The sequence below is a fragment of the Amia ocellicauda genome, chromosome 9 (genome assembly GCF_036373705.1).
Source record: "Amia ocellicauda isolate fAmiCal2 chromosome 9, fAmiCal2.hap1, whole genome shotgun sequence".
NCBI classification, from domain to species: Eukaryota; Metazoa; Chordata; class Actinopteri; order Amiiformes; family Amiidae; genus Amia; species Amia ocellicauda.
In genome coordinates this window covers 8,470,983-8,495,000 of record NC_089858.1, presented here as the reverse complement: position 1 = coordinate 8,495,000, position 24,018 = coordinate 8,470,983, and the positions used below count along the sequence as shown (strand labels likewise).

General features: G+C 39.8%; 1 protein-coding gene and 1 long non-coding RNA gene across 4 annotated transcripts in view; one reads left to right on the top strand and one right to left on the bottom strand.

Moving 5' to 3' along the window:
- The window catches only part of LOC136758526 (retinoic acid receptor RXR-alpha-A), a 121,711-nt gene that overhangs the window by 90,720 nt on the left and 6,973 nt on the right, over window positions 1-24,018 (top strand). For 2 of the 3 annotated variants that reach the window (XM_066712986.1, XM_066712984.1), the window contains 7 exons: window positions 5,012-5,162; window positions 5,597-5,776; window positions 8,740-8,924; window positions 16,362-16,491; window positions 19,062-19,194; window positions 20,715-20,806; window positions 23,754-23,859. In XM_066712986.1, the coding sequence (XP_066569083.1) occupies window positions 5,012-5,162; window positions 5,597-5,776; window positions 8,740-8,924; window positions 16,362-16,491; window positions 19,062-19,194; window positions 20,715-20,806; window positions 23,754-23,859 (977 nt within the window). The remainder of the gene's footprint in view (window positions 1-5,011; window positions 5,163-5,596; window positions 5,777-8,739; window positions 8,925-16,361; window positions 16,492-19,061; window positions 19,195-20,714; window positions 20,807-23,753; window positions 23,860-24,018) is intronic. The other variant, XM_066712985.1, reaches the window with a different exon arrangement.
- LOC136758528 (uncharacterized) lies at window positions 4,335-6,500 on the bottom strand. Its single transcript, XR_010819972.1, has 2 exons — window positions 6,400-6,500; window positions 4,335-5,249 (listed from the first exon to the last, which is right to left on the bottom strand). It is a non-coding gene; the product is annotated as an uncharacterized LOC136758528 (long non-coding RNA).

The window sequence follows — 24,018 nt, the reverse complement described above, 5'->3', positions numbered from 1 at the left end:
TTTTTCACCAAGCTGGCTTTTCTTTGCCTATTTTTGAGAATGTAATAAATGCAGATGAGATTCCAAGAGCAGACGTCTACAGTTATACTTAAAATAAATCAACGAACGGGAAGTGGAGTGTGTCGGGGGTCCGACCAACACAGTTATATCGTTTCAGTCCTAGTGATTCAATGGGATGGTTCACAGTCCAGTGTTCCCCTTTCTCTGGATCTCAGAGCAGACGTTTCCAACCTTTCTGAGAAATGGATTCTTTGCTTATGTAGTCAGAATATTTCACTCAGTAGCAGGGACTGAAAGGACTATCAGCAGCCCCCACCATGGCCAAAGTGTCAGCAAAAGAGTGTCTGTTGTCCAAGAATCCCAATTCAAACTTACTCTTATTTTCAAAGTCGGTTCCGCTACCATTCACTTGGAGGTACAGAGGTGCATTACGGGGGGGGGGTTAGAGCAATTCTATTTAGAGGCATGGAGTTGAGCTCCCTTAATCTTCCTCATACTGGCAGCCAAAATCAAGAATGAATGCCCGTCTTACTAGAGAGGATAGTGCCACGGGGGCATATTGAGTTGCAAATTTACTGAAAATAGATTTGCAGGAGGAAAGCACTTTCAGTTGGTGCAAATAAGATTTCAGAGAAGCAATTTTTCCATTGAGAAATAAGGGTGCTTCAGAGTCGCCTGCTCGAAAAAGGACCGTAGGCTCTCAGAAGACAGGCCTGAGCTATAACAAAAAGGTAAGACTGCCTGCATGATTCAGACAGTAAAATTAACTACGCAATAAAAGAAAGAGGGCTGAAGGAAGCCGGTTCTCAAAAATGAAAGTGTTTTCCCTCATAAACTCTAACAGCCCCTATAAAACATACTAGGAAATAACTAAGTTTGGCCAAATTCATCACTGTCTATTATCTGCTAATGTGTTTCCTTCAGTACAGAACAATAAACCGTATTGTTCTAGCAGTTTTTTTAATTTTTACTGCTTTGGTTTTCATATTTTGCAATAGATATATATTATGGGTTGATGAGCATCTCCAACAATTAAAAGAGAGAACAAATAAAGAAATGGGTGTATTGTTTTCATAAATATCCCTGGTTGTGAAGACCTGCGTAGAGAAACGGTGGAACGGTTGTGAAGACGTTTGTCATCACATGGATGCACGCCGGTGAATGTTGCCCAAATGTCTCAAGCTCCTTTGTATGCCGTGTGAGTGCTGTGAGTTAAAGTGCACAACTTGTCTCTTTAAAATCTTTCTTCAGTGTGGCGGGAACAAGAGGCCTTTGAAATATGATCATGGGTATTTGTCCCCTCAAGCGATAGTGAGGAAATTCCTTAGGGAACATCAAAAGTTGTCTTGTAATAAATAGTATGTCTTGAAATGTACTGTTAAGAACGTTGATATCGCAGTGTGTTTCTATGAAAATGTTTTGTTTTGGGGTATCTATGTCTACATCTTTGGATAACTCTGGGAAACTTAATATGAAACACTTGCTTGGTTCTGCTCTCTGGTTGTTGTTTTTTTCTCTTTGAAAATAAATAAGGGGTGTTCAGGCAAACCGGTATACAATTGAAGCTTTACACATCCTCTTTCAAAACACCATCTTTTGCTGATGATACTAATAACCTCTTTATTATTTTTAATGTTTCAAATCTAACCTCAGTTCCAGAATGTGTTGTATTGGTTATTTCCTATACACGGAAACACTGATGTATTTTATAATAGATCCCAGGAAGTACTGTGGTTTTAATCTTACAATTTTCATGAATTGTGGAAGTGCGTGCCTAATGGATTGTCAGCCCGCATACGGAATCTGGGTCAGATTGTCCTTCGCTGTTATTAAAAAGCACTGCATGTTTCTCCCATAAGAGGTGTTATTGTACCTAATGAAGATTATAGGATGTTGCTGTTGTGTCTGGAATGAGGTGTCTCTTAAGAGAAGGTCGAATTGTCTTTTGCTTTGGGTGGGGAGGCAAGTGGGGGAAGATAGGAAATGGAGAATGGAAAACAGATAGTCAAGTTAATTTCTCACAATTCCTTCTGACTGATATGCTTGAGGTCAGATTCATGCAAGATTTAGCTTTGGATTGCAGTGAATGAGTAAATCTTGCCATCAACTTGAACTCCTGACCCACTAACCTGATTCGCGTTGACCCCGGTGCCCTTTCTGACCTCCCTTCTTTCTATTAGTCAAGCACTATTTCTTGTCTGCCTTAAGTTACATTAATATGCTCTGACACCTAATGAGTAGCCAGAAAGCGCCTGTTGCTCTGTGGAGATTCACTGATGTGTTGAAAAGTGGCATTTTATTAAGAGCCAGAGCATCTCACAACCTTAACATTTTCAATATATTTTCTTTTTTGTTCTTTTTTTGCTTTTATTGTTTGTGTTCTCGAAAATGAAGTCATTTTGTTCCATGAAGATGATTTAATTGGTTCCACCTATATGCACTTGACTCGGTTTTTATGCGATTTTGTAATGTAGCTGATTAATACCGGGAAAACTGTGATAATTTTCCTTATGTACACACTGGTAAAAGCACATTCAATTTGTAGTGTAGTAAGTAATCATTTTGAAAGCACCTACATTAAGTAATTTGCCTAATCACTTGGTGTTGCATTCACTGCAGTGAGCGGTTGAGTTCCTACCTGAAGCAAAATGTTATGATAGGTTTCTAAAATGGATAATCAAACATTTCCTTAGTAGGGTAAAAATAATAATAATAATAATAATAATAATAATAGTCTCATTAATGCAATTTAGGTCAGGTCAGTATACGTCGCCATCTGTCCAGTATGGGATCTTATGTTTCTGTAACTGCAGGGGACCTACTCAGTAATAATCATAATCAACACAAAATCCTAATTTCACACCAAATTGACACAAAATGCAGCACTAAAATGAATGCATCGTTTTGTTGTGTGTCATGTTCACGCAAGGCAGGGTAAGAAGACAATGGATAGAGCCAGGGTACAGTTTTGCCCAGAGGTTATTCTGTGTTAGTAAATTATGCATCTCTAAAATCAGAAGCATTCATCTTCAGTTAAGTATACCTAAAATAACCACTAAACGCAGGATGACTCGCTGAATGTTCCCCTGAATGTTTTTGCATTTATTGGAGTCTAATGGTTTGTATTTACCTTTCTGCTAGACTGAAAAGTAAATTGGTAGCTTTCTTAGCAAAGTGTCCAGAGGATAGCCAGGTTGGAATAGGCTTGGAACGGAACATATTGGCCAGCATTTGATTTATGTGGCTCTTACCAGCATACAGTAAATGGCTCAATAATGAATGAGGAAGTACAGCTACTATACAAAGCAAAAGCAAGAAATGTTTCATTAACCCTTTATATGTTGTTGTGTGGCGCTTTTCCATTAAAATATATTTGAATTATTACTTCAGAGGAAACAACCACCATTTCAATGTGGACTGAGTTGTCCTGTCATCAACCTTACAACACACATGGAAACATAAAACCAGTTTTGTTACATGTTACACTTTAGAACAATCCCTATAAAAGAAATCTTCCAAAACATGTTTCTGTTTTGTAACCTTCTCTGTGATCAGGTTCTTTGAAAAAAATGTCATCCAATTTAAATCGTGTTGTGTTTCATGTGAAAACATACTGTGACTTGACTATAAAAGTCTGCAGAGATAAAGCATGAAAGGTGCAAAACCTCTCAAAGTTTAATTTACTTTAGAAAGCAATTACAAAACACTGTCATGTGATGAGTAAATAAATAAAATCAAGTTTCTATATACAGAACTGGATGAGTAGAAACAAATGGGTAAAACTATAAGCCAGCTCATTTGATCCCCCTTGACAGTCTCTGGTACTACGGAAGCCAACTGTTGAATTGAAGACCGTGACGATGTGTATATATAGCTTTATCCTTCAGACCTCCACAGTGTTGGCATGAACCGCAGGCCATATTTATTTTCCTAAAAGGTCATGAGGTACTGACATATATTGCAACTGTGTTAGCAGGGGAAGACTACTCTTGTGGGTTAGCTTAAGCTGTGTGCAGTACAGTAAACTATGATACAGAGGGAGGGGTGTACAGACAGCGAAAAGCTGTGTCTTCAATTGATTAAAAAAAAATAGCATTCTTTGCTTGGAAAGTCTCAAACATCTGGAAGTCTTCTACACTTTAACTCAGTAATTGGACACTTTTTTCATATTTTCACTAGGATAAGGTCATAGTCATCTAATATAAACATTGTTAAAAGAAACTGAAATTGAAAACAGTGTTGTGTGATTAAAAAAAGAACGTCCTGTGTATCCAGGCCTATCTTCGGACCAAATAAACGGAGGGAAAAATGAAAAGTGTGCGCTGCTTGAAACATTCATTTCCACTTCCAAGTTTATTTTGAAAACCATAGTACAGATGTGTGGAAGAAAAAGAGAGTGAAGTACACCATTTAAATGTAATCTTACAGCGGGGAAAGACATATACACACCATCCCTTGGCTTTAGTGCACTGCAGACAAAATCTTTATATTTGTATTAATCTTATAACTACATTTCCATTTAAAAATAACCTAACCCTTATTTTTTATCAGTCAGATGTGTTTTTAAACCTATAAAAAATAGTTTAAGTACAACTACAATCTTTGTGTCAACAGGAACTATTTGAGAACAATTTAAAAGTTTCAGCAATAAGCACTGTGGGCAATATTATGGTAGCTGAAACAGTTAGGACTGTGCAGTGATTTTGAAGGGAGGTCAATAAACATTATTCTGCTGTGATTTGAATAGTAGAATTGATTTTAACTTGTGTGCATGCTATGTTTACAGCATCACATTGGTTTTTGTTTTTCACTTCGTAGGAACTTTAAGTGTAATTATGTATGTGTTTGCAAGTGTGTGTGTGTATATATATTTTGGGTGAAAGCTGTACAGGAAGTTATGTGTCTTGATCCAAAATAATTTCATATTGATAATTGCAGTCGTTTTGTGAGGTCATCTCATGGGAGTCACCCAGAATTTGACTCATCCTCTTCTTTCTCTTTGGTTCTGCAGCTCAATTCCCCAATGAACCCTGTGAGCAGCTCAGAAGACATCAAGCCTCCACTGGGACTGAACGGGGTGATGAAAGTACCAGCACAACCCTCGGGCACCCCGCTTTCCCTCACCAAACACATCTGTGCCATCTGTGGGGACAGATCGTCGGGTGAGTCCTCCACAAGGTCGTTGAACTTCCCCTCTTGCTTGAGTGGCGACGACGGAGGCCGGGCATGGGCCTCGTGATTCACTTTCACTAGAAAATAGGGAAGGGGTGGGGTGATTTGGTGACTGGAACAAAAAAAAAAAAAACAGAAGTAGACACTGCACTGACCCACAGTCATGCTCTAGCTTTAGTGTAATATAATTAAATTGTTCTATACCTCATTCCTTCATTTTCTCCTGCTGTGCGTTTTTCCGAGTTGTGAATCCTCTTAACCCCACACTCACTGTACACAACTCCTTACACAGACACACATGGAGTAGTGTCAGCAGAGTCTCTGGCCCTGGGCTAACCCAGGGGCCAGGACTGACCTTCTCTGGACTCCAGGTTGAGCCTCCAGCAATGCCTGCAGGGTTGTCACTAAGTCTGTTTTCCCGCAGGTAAACATTATGGCGTGTACAGTTGTGAAGGGTGCAAAGGCTTCTTCAAAAGGACAGTGCGGAAGGACCTGACCTACACCTGTCGGGACAACAAGGACTGCTTGATTGACAAGCGCCAGCGCAACCGGTGCCAGTACTGCCGCTACCAAAAGTGTCTCGCCATGGGCATGAAGAGAGAAGGTATAGCACATGCCATATAGGATAGCAATACCTACTGTTAACTTGAGTCTTTTATTTTCTGAGATAACCAATCCAGCTGCTGAAAACCTGGTGTGCCTACTGCTCATGAACCTGATATAGGAATCTGAATAACAGAGCCAGTCAAAAAAGGACTGTTGTCTTGGAATCAACAGGTGGTGGAAACATCCCAGTTAAATTGGTTTTGGTTCAAAATGCGGGTTCAATAATGTGTAGATCACAGATCTCAAATCTCCATGGTTTAAAGGAGATTACAGGTGCATGGAGCAACCGAGGATGACTTTTGAGATTTTAGTAAACCCTAAAATTGGCGTCCTCTTCTAATTTTCATTCTGAGAAACACATAGGAAGTATTGCCCCATAGGCACATAAAATAAAAGTAAATGAAACGGTTTTAGATCCTTTCAGTTCCTACTCCCAGACATAAAGCCCATTTTAAGCAACCAAGCATTTTTCATGAGTCCTGATAGGAGCAGCTTCTCTAATTGAAAACCAATCTTTAAGAACAAAACAACCCCCCCACCCCACACACATACACACTAAAAGCACACCATCCTGTTCTGTCCGCCAGCTTGTAAAGAGAAGGGTCAATTTCCTCTTCCTACCCCCTAGCTGGTTCCAGCTAACACATCATATCCCAGAAATGTGCAGAGGAAGCCACATCCTGCTCCTGTCCATCCGTCAGAGGTGCGAGTGTCCTGCTAGGCCTGCCCTCTCCCAGTGCTCCCTCAGGACCCCTCCACTCAGCCGCCCGACGAGCGCCTGCCCAGAACAGGCAGCAGTCGGGCAGAGATGAAAACAGCTAAGATTTATAATGGCCCATGACATCCATTAGGCTCGTTTCCCTTTGGGGTTCACAACAAGAAAAGGACTTCCCTTTGTTCCCCAGGAGAGCCCTGAGTGCTTGCTTTTCACAGTGGTCTGAAAACAAATCAAAACAACATAGAAAGGACATTAGATTATTTTTTTTCCTGAACAAGTGATTTCTTTTTAGAACAATTTGTTCTGAACTCAGCACTTTATTTTATCTGCATTCGCTTCTCTTCTAGGGGCCTGTTGTTGTTGTTGTTGTTGTTTTTTAAGTATGTACATTTGTGAATAGGCAAGTTTCACTTTCGTACCTTTGTCCAGCCGAAAGTGAGCAAAAGAGAGTAATGTCATGTCAGCTGTTTCTGTGGGTCTCTGGCCTGTATGAGGTCTTACATATTTCAGAATATAGACTGTGTTTTTGTTTGAATAACACTTAGGCCTAAGTCTTCTGTTATAATCGTCCTTTCGACTTTTCAGTTGACAAAACCTGAGCAGAAGTAAAGAGAAATGTGTCAAAAGTTGATTTCCTTTCAGTTTTATACATTTGTCCAAGAAGTGGCTTCCCATGTTACAGCTATAAGAATTTTTATTTTAAAAAATCCCCCAAAAGGGGCCCCCTGACTAGAGACATATTTTCTGTTCCTCAAGTTCTATGATTCAGCGCACACACTCGAGCACAGAGATAAAACGTAACAAATTACAAAACAAGTGAATCTGAAATCCACAGTAAAAATGTGTTGAAACAGAGAGAGGAAGGGTCTCTGAATCAGAGGCATGCTACCTCACTAAAACACCACTGCCGGAAGTGTGGTTACTACAGACTTCACCACAGTGAGCCAGGCGCCCGACAGATCGTCTCTGTCGAATTCTCCAACCACTTCCTGTTCAGAATTGATAGCTAGTACAGAAAAAAAATTATGAGGTGGCTATTTTGCAATCATTAGTTGTTGTTCTTTTCCCCCATTGGATTTATTTATTTTACTAAATAAATAGACTTTATTAAGGCAGTGTATTTCTTTATAATAATCTGCTTGCATGGAAAATAAATTTCATGCAGGGGAATAGTGCGATTAAAGCAGTGTGCTGAGGCGTTAAAGGAGCGGGTGAGATTTGCACTGGATTGCTGGCTGCTCTGCCCACGTGGTCTGTTCTGCTCCGCTCCATTCCCCCGACACAGTGTGCCCTAGCTGGGGAGATCTTTAGCTTTAGGCTGGAAAGCTGTTATGGCCCAGTATGATCATTTTTATTTTAATGCACTGCAACTCCAGTTCATAAGGGCTGCTATGTAAAGTCTCCCACTGCACTGGCACCATGCACTTAGCTCTGTGTTTTTGCCATCTATCAAATAGGCATGTACTGCAGCATTGCAATCCTGGTTACAGATATTATGGGGATGATGGTATCAATTTAAAGTCATTATGTTGCTTTGATATAAAAAGAAAAATCAGTTAATTCAAATCTGTTCTTTCCTGCTGCTTAGGAAAGGTGTTTGACCAGGAATTTATTCTTATTCATGTTATGAAAAGTTGTGTTGCTTGAACTGTGCAGATTTATACTACAGTCTTAATGTTCTAGTTGGTGATGTGTGAAAAAGTGTTATCAGTCAAAATGTTGGCTCACCTGCTACACAGAAACGACAAAATTTGTATTTTGATGGCGTTCTTTTGTTTGCGGGAGGCTTCTTCCTGTTTCCCAATGGAAATCTAAAACCAGCAATTTGGGCTGTTATTTGCATAGGCAGGTGGGTCCGCGTTTTGACATCTACTGTTTTATGATCTTAAAATGGTCCATTCTATCATAAAACGTTTACTGTATATTTAGGGCTAGTTCAACCCATGCTTTTTTTTATTGTAACCATTTTAATAAAGCATGACAAATTGATGCAAAGCTTAAAAAAAAAACATTGATTTCTGAATAATTATTATTTCTATGTTCTTATCTTAAAAAGAAACAACATAAAAGGGAAGTATTTCATTTTAAAGGGCCAGTATGTTTGGCCACTAGTTTTACAGTAAATATTGATTGATAGATTGGACTGTGGCAACCAGAGAGAGGAGGTATTCTCCAAGACACGCAGCATCTCAGAGCGCTACCGCTGAGAGCTGCCTGAAAGCAGCAGTAGTGACCGGAACCAGTGTTGTTAAATGCAGCCGTCCAGGAGGAGAGGCAGAGGAGCAAAGACCGCAACGAGAACGAGGTGGAGTCCACGAGCAGTGCCAATGAAGACATGCCTGTGGAGAAGATCCTGGAGGCCGAGCTGGCGGTGGAGCCAAAGACAGAGACCTACATCGAGACGAACCTTGGGATGCCCTCCAACTCGGTATGAAGGCCTCCTCACTCTCTCTCTCACACCCTCACATGCTCCCTCCCCTTGTCCATAGGCAGCCACAAGGAAATAACAGTGTTTTGACATGTTGGCTACCAGTTTCTTTTGGGTTTTGTTTCTCGTCAGGTCTTGTCAGAGAGAATCAAAATGACACCCCGAGATGTCACTTCACTCTGACTTGGGTCGATGTGAAGGGTCACTTTATAATGGGCAAGTTTAGGTTGGACTGTGGCTTTGGTGATTGCTGACAAGATCTTGACCAAGAAAAAGCTCTGATCCCAGCCTGTCATTGCGTTGCCAGGCCGGCCATAGACTGTCATTAGCAAAGTGGTTTATTGGGAAGGTTTTGCTTAAGAACTGCAATTCTCTCTTAAAGACCCAGTTGTATAATAGGGAAGGTGCACTAGCCACATCTCTTTATTTCTCCAAGGTGTAACCTATATACATGTCTTTTGGGCTAATGAAGCCAAGATTAATGGTAACTCTTTTAAGATTAGGCCAGCCAGTGATCTACAGCCAGGCTGAATTGGCAGCCTGTTTAATTTACCATGCAAAACACAATGTTTAGTAAGCAGGGGTGGTTATGTAACAAATCTCCCCATTTTTCTCACTGTCATCTTGCACAGGCCCTTTCCCATTGGCCAGTAGGCAGGACTATAGATCACCCCCTCTTGGTAAATAAATGAATAACAACAAGGGAGAAAAGTGTCACAGCTGTTAATGATGCATGAGCTTGTCTGATTCCATCACCAATATGACTCGACTCTACTAGAGTCCACTAGGTTTTTGTTCTGTTTTTTAAGAAAATATTTCCTGCTGTTTGTCCTTCACTTTATCCTTGTTATTGATGCTGTGTGACAGTGACACCTGCTGGAATAGGTGTGAAATGCACTCTCCGTAGCAGTATCTCAGTATAGCTGGCCTTGCGGAAACAAAACGCATCCTGACGGTTGATCCCTTTTCATATCAAATTTATGGCTCATTTAATAGTCTCTCGGAAAGCTTGAAATATAATTTAAAGATGTCACACTGACTTTTGCATAAACTGACACCAGACTGACAAGTAGTGGTGTCAGATTGCTGTAGTACGAGAGAGTGACCCCCTGCAAAGTTAAGTATCATTTTTGTCCACTGAGGGAAAATGCTATAAATATAAATACATAATAACATTTTTGAGATTGGCTGCACCTTATTAACTGACAAGATAAGCTACCATCTGTGTGTCCTGTGTGTCACAGCAATTATAGCTCATCTATGTGCACAGGTTTTTCCTAATTCCAGTTTCTGTGTTCACTTGTTAGAGGAGTATGTTTGAGCAAAAAAAAAAAAAACAGAATAATAATCACAACAATCTTGCTTTATCATGCTTCACCTGGAATGCTTGAATATTAATGAAGTTGAATTTAAAATATTCAGGTTTATAGCCATTGGTGATCATACCCTAGAAATAAGAAATAGAAGGTGGGGGTGGGGGGGGCGGGATTTAGCCTAGAGGCGAATACTGTTGACGGTGAACGTTTCTGTGTCATTTCATAGACCCGAATCTGCTAATCTTGTGACAGGTGTTGTATACCTTTAATTATTTGGAATGATTATATAATCAATAAACACTTGACATTTATCGTTCAAATGTCTAAAAGATCCAGAAAATAAATAACCTTTCATATATTGTTCTCCATTATCATGTGTTTTATTATTTCGATTAGACATGCCATTATTTCTATGTTATTTGCAATTCTGTCAAATGTTTAGACTAGCTCCTGCCACCACAAAAGATACATTTTTTAAGTTTTTAAGTATTTTTGGTGGCTATTTTCAATTTGGTCTGGTGATTCCAAAATTACGGCAGCTTTTAGTTCTTGTTGAAGAAAGCTCCTCGACTGAAAAAGAAGCCGCTGTTATGCTGCCCATCCTGGTTTAAAAGATGCCTGGGAAAAGAGTGCTCTTTGCAGATAGTGATTGTGAGGAGAGAGGGCTCGGGGGACGTGTTTCTCGAGAAGTTAAATGCCTTGGAAGTGAAGTAAAAAATCCGATGGCTGATATCTGAGTAAATGGGGGGCTACTTTTAAGGGGATGGAAATGTACATTGCATGCACTGGCGCTAACAGGGTCCCAGTGGGCTAGCCTAGTGGCTGTACACACTAAAGCACTATGCTTTTGTCAGCTCCGAGCTCTCCGACGCAGGGAGATTGAGCCACAGCAGGAGATGTAAGAACTGTTGATGAGAACCAAGTGCGTCTCGCATCTCGGGGAGCCTGGCGGAGAGAGGGGAGCATTCCGCCACGCACAAGGGCAATCGTGGGCAAAGAGGGGTTCATTTAGGAGTTTGAAACATCCTGTAAAGAGTGGAGAGTAAAGCATTTCTAGACAGACTTAATTAAAGGAATAGCTTTTTAAAGGGTTGACAGCTAGATGTTTTCCACAGTTTTTAAGGCTCGACCAAAAATAACAGCTTTATTTTGTTTAGGTCATTTTCAAATGATCGATCTTCCGCTGATGTTTTTTTTTTTTGATATTGAACTTAATCGGTCTCTTCTGAGCTATACATTTTTTTTAAATGTCCAAGTCAGCAGTTAACACAAGGGTAAATATTTAATTAGCCTCACAACTCAATGTACCAAATCTTTATGCTGAACTGAGATGCTGCATGGTAGTGCCAAAGCTAACAAACTATGGCCTACACCCAATCAAAACTTTTACCTGCCTGCAAATCACAAATTACAAACTTGGAATCTATTCAGTATTTATTTTTAAGTAATAGAAAGTGGCTTCATACATTAAATGAAATTGTGAATGGGTTAAAGTTCAAGTTTCGTTTGGGTATATCAATTGTTGTATTTATTGTATCGCTTTACACCATTCTTTTACACCAGTTAGAAACCTACCTACATAGCTACTTGTAACCAGAAAAAACAAACCTCCCTTGCTCTGTCTCCAATAATAAACCTCCCCAAGCTGCTTCTCTCGTCTTGACCATGTGACCATTCAGTGGACCACCTGAGAGGAGAGTTAGGACATTAGGTCTGCGAACCACTGTCTTCAGCTGGAGCAGACATTTCCAAAAGAGTTATCCAAGAATGAACACTCTGACTAACAAATCATTGTATTTCATGAATCATATATAAAAATAGAATCACGTTTTGACCACTATACAGGAATTAGAAGTAATGTATATGAGTGCAACTGAGACTTGTTCCTTAATGGGGACACAGCTGAGCAAAAGTGATTAAACACACATCCCTTTGCACTGTCACTCCTCTTTCCCTGTCTTTTAAAACTCAGCGCTCCCTGTGTTAATTAATAGCAGTAGTTTAGCCCTTAAGCTGCACTCATGAATAATACAGCAGTGTTGTTTAATAGCTGGGGGTTGGTCAAGCTGAATAAAGTGTATTTATCTCATGGTGACCTAGAACAGGAGTTAAGCAGGCGTTAGTAATAAGCCTCAAGTCAGACAAGGAAATGCCTTCATTTGAAGACCTCTCTCTCTCTCTCTCTCTCTCTCTCTCTTTCTCTCTTTCTTTCTCTCCCTCCCTCCCTCCCTCCTTCTCTCTTCATCTAGGTTACTTAGTGTTTTCGAGCTCGCTGATCTGTGTGCCTTCTTGAGTACAGCTAGAGCACAACTCTGATCATATTACTGCCATATGGGGACATCACGAGAAATATCAGTCGTGTTTCAACAGAGGATAAATTGTAAATGAAATTAGCATAAGTTAAAAAGCTTAGATGTGAACAGACAGAGAGGTTAGTATAGTGTATAGCTAGCTGTCATGGTCAGTCAGTGCTCTTTCTTCAATGTGATGTTTGGTTCTGTCTGATTTTAAGAGCTAAACACTTTTTTTTTTCCTTACCTCCTGTAGCAACTCTAATTTGACAATTGAATCATGCCTTCCCTTGGCTGTATTACTATTATCCCTTTTACTCATCTCCCTTTTTCCATTAGTTATGGATTTCCCCCCAGTACAAAACGTATTGATGTTCCTATCAATCCATTATTCTATTATTATTTCATCTCATAACAGATGCCCTTATCCAGGGCGAGAGCTTGGATGATCTATCATAAGAGCTTGATGTTCTAAAGAGCATCAAAGGGTTTTTTGCATTTTGCCTGTGTGATTGTAGAATATGCTTAAAACATGGTTATTTAAAGTGTTTCTTTTGAGCTGTAATACGCGTGAGCTTACAAAAACATCGGCAAGCCTTTGAGGATAAGAAATCTATCGAATAATCTTCTTGGAACTTGCACACTGAGGTGGGAAGGTGCAGAGTTGTTCATCGGAGAATTCAGGCTGAATGAAACACAAGTACAATGGAGGGAAAGGAAGCCAAAGCCAACTGCAGAAATCATTCAGTGCAGATTGCCTGTATTTCCAAAAACAAATTTCCTCAGAGAGTTTAGCTGCTTCCTTTATAGACATTTCAGGCCAGTGAGATTCATTACTTCAACATGTCTGTTGCTGGACCCTGTGAACAAAGGAACTTAAAAATTCTCTTTGCACACAGATTGTATCCGATGCATGGGCTGCAACTCTGTGGTAGGAGTTTTCATACACAGGATAAAATGTGATCAAATCATAACCGTTTATTTATTACATTTTAAGTCGAGTCTATTTACGTACACATTCCACAGTGTGCACCAGTTTTTCTTTCGACCTACACAGCTGTAATACAGCTTAAGTAAAAAGTATTAAAAATTAAGTAGACTGCTCTTTTATTTCTGGGCTGCAAGTGATGAAAATTTTATAGGACAATATTCAAGCAAGACTTTAATAGATGAGGGTTTGAATCTGTATCTGTTTTAAATAATGCACAGACCCCTTACATCGCAAAGGAAAACAAATCCCATTGTCTGGGGCTTTTCTTTCAGAATTTCAAGAGGGTTTTTTTTTTACTCTGAGGAGATGCATTTCTATTTTCAAACATATGCTCTTACATTTAAAAGGCAATCTTCTGAAATAAGTATTTTCTGTATGTTTTTTTTTTCATTCAGTCCCTAAACAGTAAAGTGGTCTAGAAACAAGTTAGTTAGCGAAAGTAAAGTTAAGTAGGAGGAAGTTCAGTTAGCAGAGTTATCCTCTGGTTTTGAAGATTTGCTCAGAAATGTTTGTATTAGTGTTTGAAGTTTAATTTATATACTAAATCAACTTTAGCTGTTTTAATTACTACTCAAATAGGCATTAGCTAGTAAAACGAGTTGGAGTGGCATAGAAAGGTGAAATTCCTGTTGCCACTAACCCTGAATCTCACAAACTCAGTGAAATTAGGTCAGTGAGACTGTAAACACAACTGAGAAGACATGAATGTATTATTTAATAAAGCCACCATGTTAACCAGGACTCAGGGAGATGTAGTCCATCACTGAGAAGATTGCAGTGCATTCCTGGACTACATCCCTTTTGTTGTTTGATTTGATTTAACCTGTAGGAGAGGCAATATATAATATAGAGTATAAGACTTTGTGGTCATTAGTAGAAGAGTTGAAAATGAAAAGACATTTGACCTTTTCATATTGGCACATTGTCATTTGTTTTTTAATCTGCAGACTTTCTGCAGTCTAACAAAATGTATAGGGTGTCTGAGTGAAATTTGCTGCAAAATACACATTTTTCATCTGAAGCTACGGCCATCAGTATGTAATTATTTTTACCTTATGACGTCTCGCTCATCCAAAACGCAAGATATTCTAAGCGCCCTGTTACAATGCTTATTGTTGTTTCAGCCTAAATTAAACCATGGCCTGTTCTTGTGAAGGATGCTATGGAAATGTGAGTTCCACAGTGGAAATAAGGGATAGAGCCTACTTAACATTCAAGCAACTTGCTTTCTTCCTCTGCGGATGTCAGTGTGTGATTCAAACAGGCTGGTATTGACAGCTGATGAATACCTATCAGGGACTAGAAAGAAAGTGTATACATTGGATAAACTCCCCTTATCTTAGACTAATCTTCTCTTGGGAAGCTCATTTGAAGTTCTGATCCGTGAAGATTTCAGAGCTGGTGTAGTATGCAGTGGGAAAAGAAAGTTGCCAGACTTTTTTTTTTCTTTTTTTCTTGTCTTCATGCAGGCTGAATAATAAGTAGTTGAGGTTTTAAGCTTTATATTTTCTTTTATTGCACCATCATTTTATAGTGGTTGATTTGGACTATGCCAGCTGGGATTGTTTCGTTATACAGTGATGTGTTTTTCATTATTTGAAATCAGGTTACAGCAACTGTATTGATACCGGTAATCAGAAGCTAAGACTAATTTTCTTTCCTTATTGTGAACAGCTCTCTATTTGTGTATTTCGATTCTAGACCAGATACATCAATACAGGAAAACAATTATGAAAAGCTACAGAGCATTTTACTTGACTTGCCTACTAAATACAAATGTTAAAGAAATCTGTTTATTAAGGTTAGTTAGATAAGCACGCTGGCCCAGCCAGGCATTTGTAAGACAGAGACCACAGAATCTTCTGGGTTCAGTTTACATCATTCGGGCCTTGAGCCCATTCTCGGACTAGTTGGAAAGACTCTCTATCCTTTGGGTCTCCTTCAGGAAATACCAAAGGAGACAAAAAAAAATACTGTCAAATTTTTCTACACTCTCCACAGGTATTTCCTGTAAAAGCCAAGACAAAATCATTATTTGTTTTACCTTGTTCTCTTCCTCCTCTGTGTGTATTTTTAATGTCTGAGTTTGTTTTAGACTTGAATGTCAAAAGGAAGGGGAGTATGTGTGGCTGGCTGGGCCCAGAGCCCGAGTCCGAGTGCAGACGACTCGTTTGCTCAGAAGCTTTTAGAACAATGGGGGCTTTCATGCTTAGAAGGAATTAGAAACATCTCACTTCTCACCTACCTCATGTTGTATCATCTATTTAAAGTGTTCTTTTTTCAGTGCTAAAAAATATAGTATTTCTGCAATTCTCTAAGGTCACCTTGCCTGTAACACTGTTGCCATGGAGCGTTGCGAGATGGGAGGGGTAGGGGTCACCTCTCGGGCCTCCAGGGCACGTTCCAGAATGCAGATGTGAGATCAGTCTTGAGAATTATTCTGTTCGTTTTTTTGTATCGTAATAGAAGTATAAGAATGCTCCTTGAACAAGGTCACTATATAATTGAGGTGATTAATGAAAGCATCCTTTTTTCGTATGTGAAAAGGTTTCATGTTGCTATTGCCTGGTAAACCAATGACCAAACTTGGTGTTCTTTCAAATCCATGCTGCTGTTCTTGGTATATGTATGAGATATTACTGCAAGACATTTTAGATGAAGAACAGAGAAGTTTAATTATCCAGTCAAAGATACATTTAAAGATCCCTTGTTTTGCATACATCTGCGACATTTGTATCCCTATTTCTATACTCTTTGATTTCACCTAGATGCAAACTGGATTATCCTTTCTAATGCATCAACCCACCACTAATCACTCGCTGCTCTCTTCCCTGTGCAGCCGAATGACCCCGTCACCAACATTTGCCAAGCAGCAGACAAGCAGCTCTTCACACTGGTCGAGTGGGCAAAACGGATCCCTCACTTCTCGGAACTGCCACTTGATGACCAGGTCATTCTTCTACGGGCAGGTAGGCATGAGCAGCTCAACTTCCTCCCCGTCTAAAAGACGTTTCGGCTCCAAAAACCTCACGCATGCGAGTTTGTCCAGCAAGTGCGCCGTGTGATTCTCCCTTCCTCTTAGAGAGATTTTGAAAAGAATGTTAATTTTGTCTGGCAGCCCCAGAAGGGCAATAGTTATATTCATCTTACCTTCCCTATCAATACTGTCTTGAGAGCTCAGTCCTACCTGCTTCCATAGCTACCCAAACCTGCGCAGTAACCCTTTACCCTCAACCCACGTCACTATGGAAACATAAGTGCTCCAGCTGTTTTACCCCTGTCATGCTCTAAAGAAAAATCAGCTGCTTTTACAATTAATAAAATACATTTACCTTTTCTAGCTGAATGTATGTACTCTTCACCCTGCTTTTAAACAGAAGGTATTAACAATAAGTGTTTTTTTTGTAATACCAATGAACAGAGTAACTTCAGCACTTTTTATTCTTTTGCGTTTTATTATTTTATTAGAAATGTTCTTGAATCACATTGCAAATCCTTATTCCCTTGGAAACCCATACATAATCAGCAGATAAGGGAACTGTACAATGCGACCTTCAGGGACACATTATTGTGGTACACCTAAAAATATTTTCTGTCATTTCTGTTTAATAATTTACCTCAGCATTATGATCTTCTAACAAAAGCTGTATTTCACATCACTCAAGGACAGTTTTTTATTTAAGCGTTCTGTTGACTAATTTAAATCTGTCATGATCCGAGAGTTTGGCCATAACTCGGAGAGAAGATTCTCCTCACGTGGTTTCAAGTTAAATTAAGTTTACGGCACGTGTGTTTTAATATTGTAGCTTCCTGCTCTGTACTTCAGCTGCCTGTGGAATTTTACAAAACATCAGGCTGTAAACAAATCTTTTATTGCCTTTGAGAATGCATTCTGATAATCCGAGTATTAAATGCTAAATTAATTTAACGAAGATTGATTCACCAGTGGTACAGGGGAGTTTTAGAGAGAGTTTAGGTTCAAGTAATCCAGCCAAATGTCTGTGTGTTACAAGTGAAACAGAGAATAAGTTTTTGAAATGTCCTTATTTTCTCTCAAGCATCTGTCTCTGTCCCTGAGGGCTGGTGTGGAACGGGGGGGTCCGGGTGTGCAGGAGCAGGGGGGAGGGGTTGCCACGGGAGCTTGAGAGCCCCTGTCATGTCAGCACTTCCAGCAGAGCCAGCGCCTCTGAGTGCCCAATTGAGTTCTGAAATGTTCCTTGACGTGTGGAAGGCTCCATAATTCAGTCTCCCTCTAGTATTTTAACTTCTCGCCTGATCCATTATTGAAAGCCACCAGCATCTCTTCGGCTAACATCTGAAAATGAAAAATTTACATCTTAAAATCTAGCTAACAGCTAGACTAGACGGGAGGGCTGGCACATGCTCGGCCGGGGAGAGAGATGCAATGAATGTGGAGGAGTGTGTGTGCACTGCCAACTCGCTCTGTCTGTGATGTAGATAAGAGACCCAGGTGACCACAGCCTCTGATGATGATGATGATGATGATGATAAAATATCTGGAAAACCGTTAATTTGATTGATCAGTTCCAAATGGACTGGTGAAGAGGGAGGGTCTGGAAGGATATACATCTAAGGATGATTATTCTTTAAAAATACATAGAACTATAGCCATATTTTCAAGGATCTGATTATCTGTGATCGACCAGCATTATTTTGCTTCCTTTCTTTACTATATGCATCATTGAAACAAAAGCCTGATTTTTTTTTCTTTTGTGACATTGAGTCTTAGCAAAGCCCCTGAGCTGTCTTTTAATAAATTCTTTAGTTCTGCAGTCCCACAAGATGAAAGCATCACAAGCACTTTTCAGAACACAGGGGGAAATAGAAAGTGTTGCTAGGCAGAACATTTAAAGGAGCCTGGTCATTATAGGCAAAACAAGCCGGCATTGTTTTTAAGCACACAGTAAGAAAATTCTTAAGATTGTTTTAGTACCATAGGTGTTAATAGCAGCCATTGGGGAAGTGTGGGCTTTATCCATATTTGTGATCCATATCTGATGTCACTATCACTCACTGCCCACAGGGCAACTCCAATGCATTTGATTGCATTCATTATTGTAGACCATGTACAATTATTCAAAAGTAAGACTGTACAACATAAATTATGACAGCCTATAGAAAAAGTAAATGTCTGCTGTATAAATGCCCTTCTCAGGTTACTATATGGGTCTTAAAACAATGCCATCCTCTCCAATTTCTCTTTATTTATGTATATATATCATCCTATATCGATCTGCTGCTGGATGAAGGCCTCCCAAAGATGTTTCCACTTGCTTTGATCTATTAGCCTCCCTTTTCTATGTCACCCCTGCAAAGTTTATTATTTAATCTTCCTATCTTTTATGTGGTTGTCTTTTAGGTGTTTTTCCATCTCTTGGGATCCATTCGATCCTTTGTCCTTCTTTGATCTGTTCTTCTTGCACTGTGTCCAGCCCATTGCCAATTTAACATTTTCACACTTTCAATGTCGTCACATATATAAGTAGGTTTTTTTCCTTTTGTGTGTGTATTTAAACAGGGTGGAACGAACTTCTAATCGCCTCATTCTCGCACCGTTCGATAGCAGTGAAAGATGGAATTCTTCTAGCGACGGGGCTTCATGTCCATCGCAACAGCGCACACAGTGCGGGAGTCGGGGCCATTTTTGACAGGTCTGTTTTCCGTACAACAAAGCTGTGTATGTGTTTTAAGGGAGACAGTGAAGTCAGGTTTACTGTTCAGAGAGGCCTGGTGACAAAAGTATTTTATTTAAATTGTCTTTCCATTTTCTCTCTCCCTTGCATTAGGACCTCATATAGCACCCGTATAGCCCAGGTCACTGGTGTATATCAAGAGGGTGCTACCAGATCAGACAAACTGTGACTTTGAACCACAAAACATGGGTTAACAAATCACATGGAAGTGCAGTGTTCAGATGTACAGATCTCATTAACTCACTAGAAGTGAAAGCTTTGTCATGGACCATAAATTGGATTATTCCAAACCGCCTCTGATCAAATGTTGATTTCTAAAGGAATCCTAAAGCATGTACACATTTTTTAATTTTAAATCCAAAAGCTCAGAGGACGTTGTTACAGTCTCTTGCAGATAGCAGTAAGAACCTTGAACTATTAAACCGAGGAACCTTTCGCTGTAAAACAGTGATAATAGAACATTATCCAGTTCTCTGGAGAGCCGGCATTAGACAGCATATGGCAAATGAAATAGATAGAATAACTTAAAGACTTTAATCATTCAATTTCCAGTGGTCCTTGGGGTAAATTAAATTAATCAAAGTGTCATATCTCTTGAAAATGAGCCTCACTTAAAAAGAACATTAAATGTATTTGAAATAGAAGGGTGACAACTTAGCATCATTTATGCCATAATTTAAGCAAAGAAATTGGAGAGCGTTGAACACAGAGGTGGTGTCCCATAGCATCACCAGTGTAAATGCACTGGGAAAAGCTAGGAGCCACTGTGGCAACGCTTGTAGAAAGTATTTTTTAAGGCCCAATTACATTCACTGGGATAGAAGGAGGACATTTGTTTTATACTGGTTATTGTGGGCATATGTATGGTTCATTTTGTATTAATACATTCAGTGAATATTATTCAAATTCTTTAATCGTAAATACATTTTAAAAGAGCTCAGAAATACCACTGATAATGTCTGTGGTTATATTGTAGTTACAGTGGCTCCAGTGAGTACAACCTAATAGGTGCAAACTGAAACTACTATAAACAGGACACAAAACAGAAGAGTAGATAAAAGATGGGGAAATTATTTTGTGTTTTGTCAATGGTTTTTAAAGTATAGATGTAGCATCTCCACTTCAAGCACTGCTGTCATTCGCCACACACTGCCCACTCCATAGACAATGAATTAGAGAGTGAATTGGTGGAGAATCATGCCTTTCTTATTAGAATTTGTGTATCTCTGACACAAGAAAAAACATTAACCTTTTGTAGTTATCATACTAAGGTATTGTATCATAAGAGCAACAGAATTCCCACCGTTTTTCATGTGTTCATTTATTTTCATCTCTGTTTGATGAAGGTGAAGTCTTGGTAAATATTTCATTGTGAGCTTGTTTTTAATTGTATAAATCACCATGTTTGTGCTCATCATCGCCCGGCCTCATAATTTATTTCTCCTGTTCGTGTTTTTTCCATCTCCCGGACTGTGCAGAGTGCTGACAGAGCTGGTATCGAAGATGCGAGACATGCAGATGGATAAGACAGAACTGGGCTGCTTGAGAGCCATCGTGTTGTTCAACCCAGGTACAGACTCCCCTCCTCAGGGTACTCGACCGAAGAGAATGATATCAATCTGCTCCCCTTCGTTAGCCAGAGAGGAGGCCCACCCACAGTCCTGTGCTGTCGTCTGAAAACCAAGAAAAGAAATATAGGGACAACATGAGCGAATATGAGAGAATGCCATTAGCACTGTGTAGTTAGAGCTTCAACATTTTAAATGCTGTGGACTTGAATCAGAGTGCAGTAAATAACCATTCTTGACGCATGCAGACTACAGGGAAATCTTTTCCCATGGATTTTGAAAACCTCAAACAAAGTCCTGTTTTGGGAAGTCACATGTGGTAAATTCATCATTATGTGAGGTACATCCTTAGAAGGCGGGCTTTTCTGTACTGGAGATTTCAATCTGCCTTCAATTGATTTCAGTGGCCTAGTTTCCAAATTTAGTTATTTATTCAAAGACCATTTTAATACTACATAAGCTTTGGCTGCGCAATGTGTTCATGTGAGAGAACTGGGAACACTAACACACAGTAGTCATTTAAAGTGTGAAGAAGCACACAAGACTTCAGTCATTGTAATGTCTGCTGCATCTCTCCATGGTGGGGGGGTGTCATCCTAATGGGACATGTGATATGGAGAGAGAGAACACTTTATACCTGTGTGCTGGAACACTTAAGTGTCCTCTTTACATACAGTATGTTAAGCAAATTGAAAAGATTTTGTATGGAAGTGAAATACAGAAATGTGATGCACTCTAAATATCATCTCAATAGCAAGTTGTGCCACACAAGATTAGGCCGTATTGGGTCCCAGCAGTTTACACTAACTGAAAACTAGGCAAAGGAGTGGAGAGAAACTGCTTGTTCAAATCTGTGCTGGGAGCTCAGTCCTTTTTAGCCAGCAGGGGAGAACAAAGGAGAACAAAGAGTCTGCTACTGGCTTCAACTATGTGGTTTGAACCTAAGCTGCATAATAAAGGGCTGCTATAAACCCCATGAGCTTATATAAAATAACATTACCTATCTACAAGGATCCCAGCTGGTTTCAGTATATCTGGTTTTTAATTGAAAATTTCAACACTGTGGTTCAGTTTCTAATGATGAATAATTCCGGAAAAGTATAGTCGGAAACGGACCTTTGAGAAGATGCCGCGCGCGCCTCTCGTTGCCATTGAGCGTCCCTTCCTGCCGAAGCACATTTACATTTGAAAAAGTCCAGAGGGGAAATGTCTTTATTGATGATGATGGGAAGCAAAATTATTCACATTTTAATATATTCCCCTTAACGGCACAGACTAGGCACTTAATAAATCTTTTTATGTTACTGCTGAAATATTTCGTTCATATGCGAGACCGCATTTATATTTTAATGTTCACAGTCTTGGAGCAAGTCCAACAAATGCACTTAACAGACCATTACTGCATTGTTTCGGTGCCTGGGCCTGGCTCTATCGGTGATTGGGTAAAACACGGGATTGGGTTGATGGTAACCCTAGTTTGGATCGTTTTTTGTTTATTTTAACTCACTCCAAATTTGTCCATTCTCCTTTTGAAACACAGTGGGATCTGAGCATCACCAACTGGTCCTATCCGCCTCACATTCACTTCCTCTCTCTGACTAGAAAGGCAGTCTCTTGTCCTGACACATTTACTACAAAAAGCGTGGCTGGGTGCTAGTCATTTGCTCCAGGAAATGAAAATCTTTCCTTGCCATGAAACAAATGCATGGTTTTCTATCCTTGTGTTCAAAACTTAGATGGTACAGTACAGATCGTCGCCCCAAGGGTTTCCGGTTGTCCTTTGCTGTTTAACGTCCTTCGCCTTGACTTCACAGATACCAGTTGTGTCACAACAAAGCACATGTGTACCTTGCAAGCTATTTTGTTCAGATAAAGCCTGCCAGCGAAAGCAGGTTAACGTCTGCAATTGAAATCAATACTAATAGTGTCAGCAGTGCCTCAGTGGCTTAGTCTCTCAGAAGATGGGTTGGCTGTGCGGTTCTGTCTATGTTCCTGTCTTCAATGCCGCTTTACATGTCTGTTCTGTCATGCCACCCATAACACAGCCAGGTACCATGGAAGGGTCCTGGAAACAATTAGCCCAGAATGAATTAGTGTGTCTGGTAAATGATATGAAAATATGCTGTACTCTTCTTTTTTTTACATATTTGTTTTGGCTTGAAGGGTCATTCTGAGACTAATGATTAGTGGCAGTATGTTTTAAGTTAATCGTATGATCAGTGGTCAATGATAAATCCACTGCAGTACACCATCGAGTCAGTGCATCCAAGGGAGCTGGGGTGTTAATCTGGTGGGCTCCTCAGTGTGTGCTGAATAATGCAGAGCAGCCTGCATATCCCAGAAGGGAGTGTGTGTGGGGGGGTGAATGATAAAAAAATATGCTGTTAAAGCCTTTGTTAAAATCCCACATCTCAGCTGTCAGAGAGCTTTGAACCCAGACATCTGAAGACACCAGCTTTGAAATCAGGTGTCTATCTGTGCTTTAATGCCATTTTCAGTCTTCCCATCTTCAGTCTGACACCTGGCATATTTCACAGCATTTCTCATTGTTCATTTATCCCATCGCACCCTTAACGTCAAGCCCCTTCAGAATCAATGGTTTGCATTCATTACCAGATCTGTTTCCACAATCATCCACAATCCACAGTGGATCTTCACGTTAATCCTCCTTGACTTCGTCACGGGAATTCTTTAACATGTATGTGAGTCGAGTTTCTGGATGACTCCTCGTGTCATTTGCGGTTCAATACCATCAATTGTCAGGGCTGTTGTAAATACAGTGTGGAGTTAATAAGACTAAATTCATGCCATGAGGTTGGAAAATAAATATGATGTGTGTCTGCTGTGACAGTTGTATTACAGATATTCACTCCAGATGGGCCAGTGTCTCTCGATGGATGTTAAAGGCTGATTATTGTGTGTTGAATGCTGTCTTTGTTGTCTACACAGACTCCAAAGGACTTTCGAACCCTGGTGAGGTAGAAGCTCTGCGTGAGAAAGTGTACGCTTCACTAGAGGCCTACTGCAAACAGAAGTACCCCGAGCAGCCTGGAAGGTGAGTATTCACAATTTATTCCTTAGTTTTTCTACTGAATTATATTCAAATTAAATTAATTATACATTATATATAATGCTGTTTATAAATGTATTTACAAAGTAAGACATATATTTAAAAGCATAGCTAACCACCTTGTACAGTACAGAAATACACAGC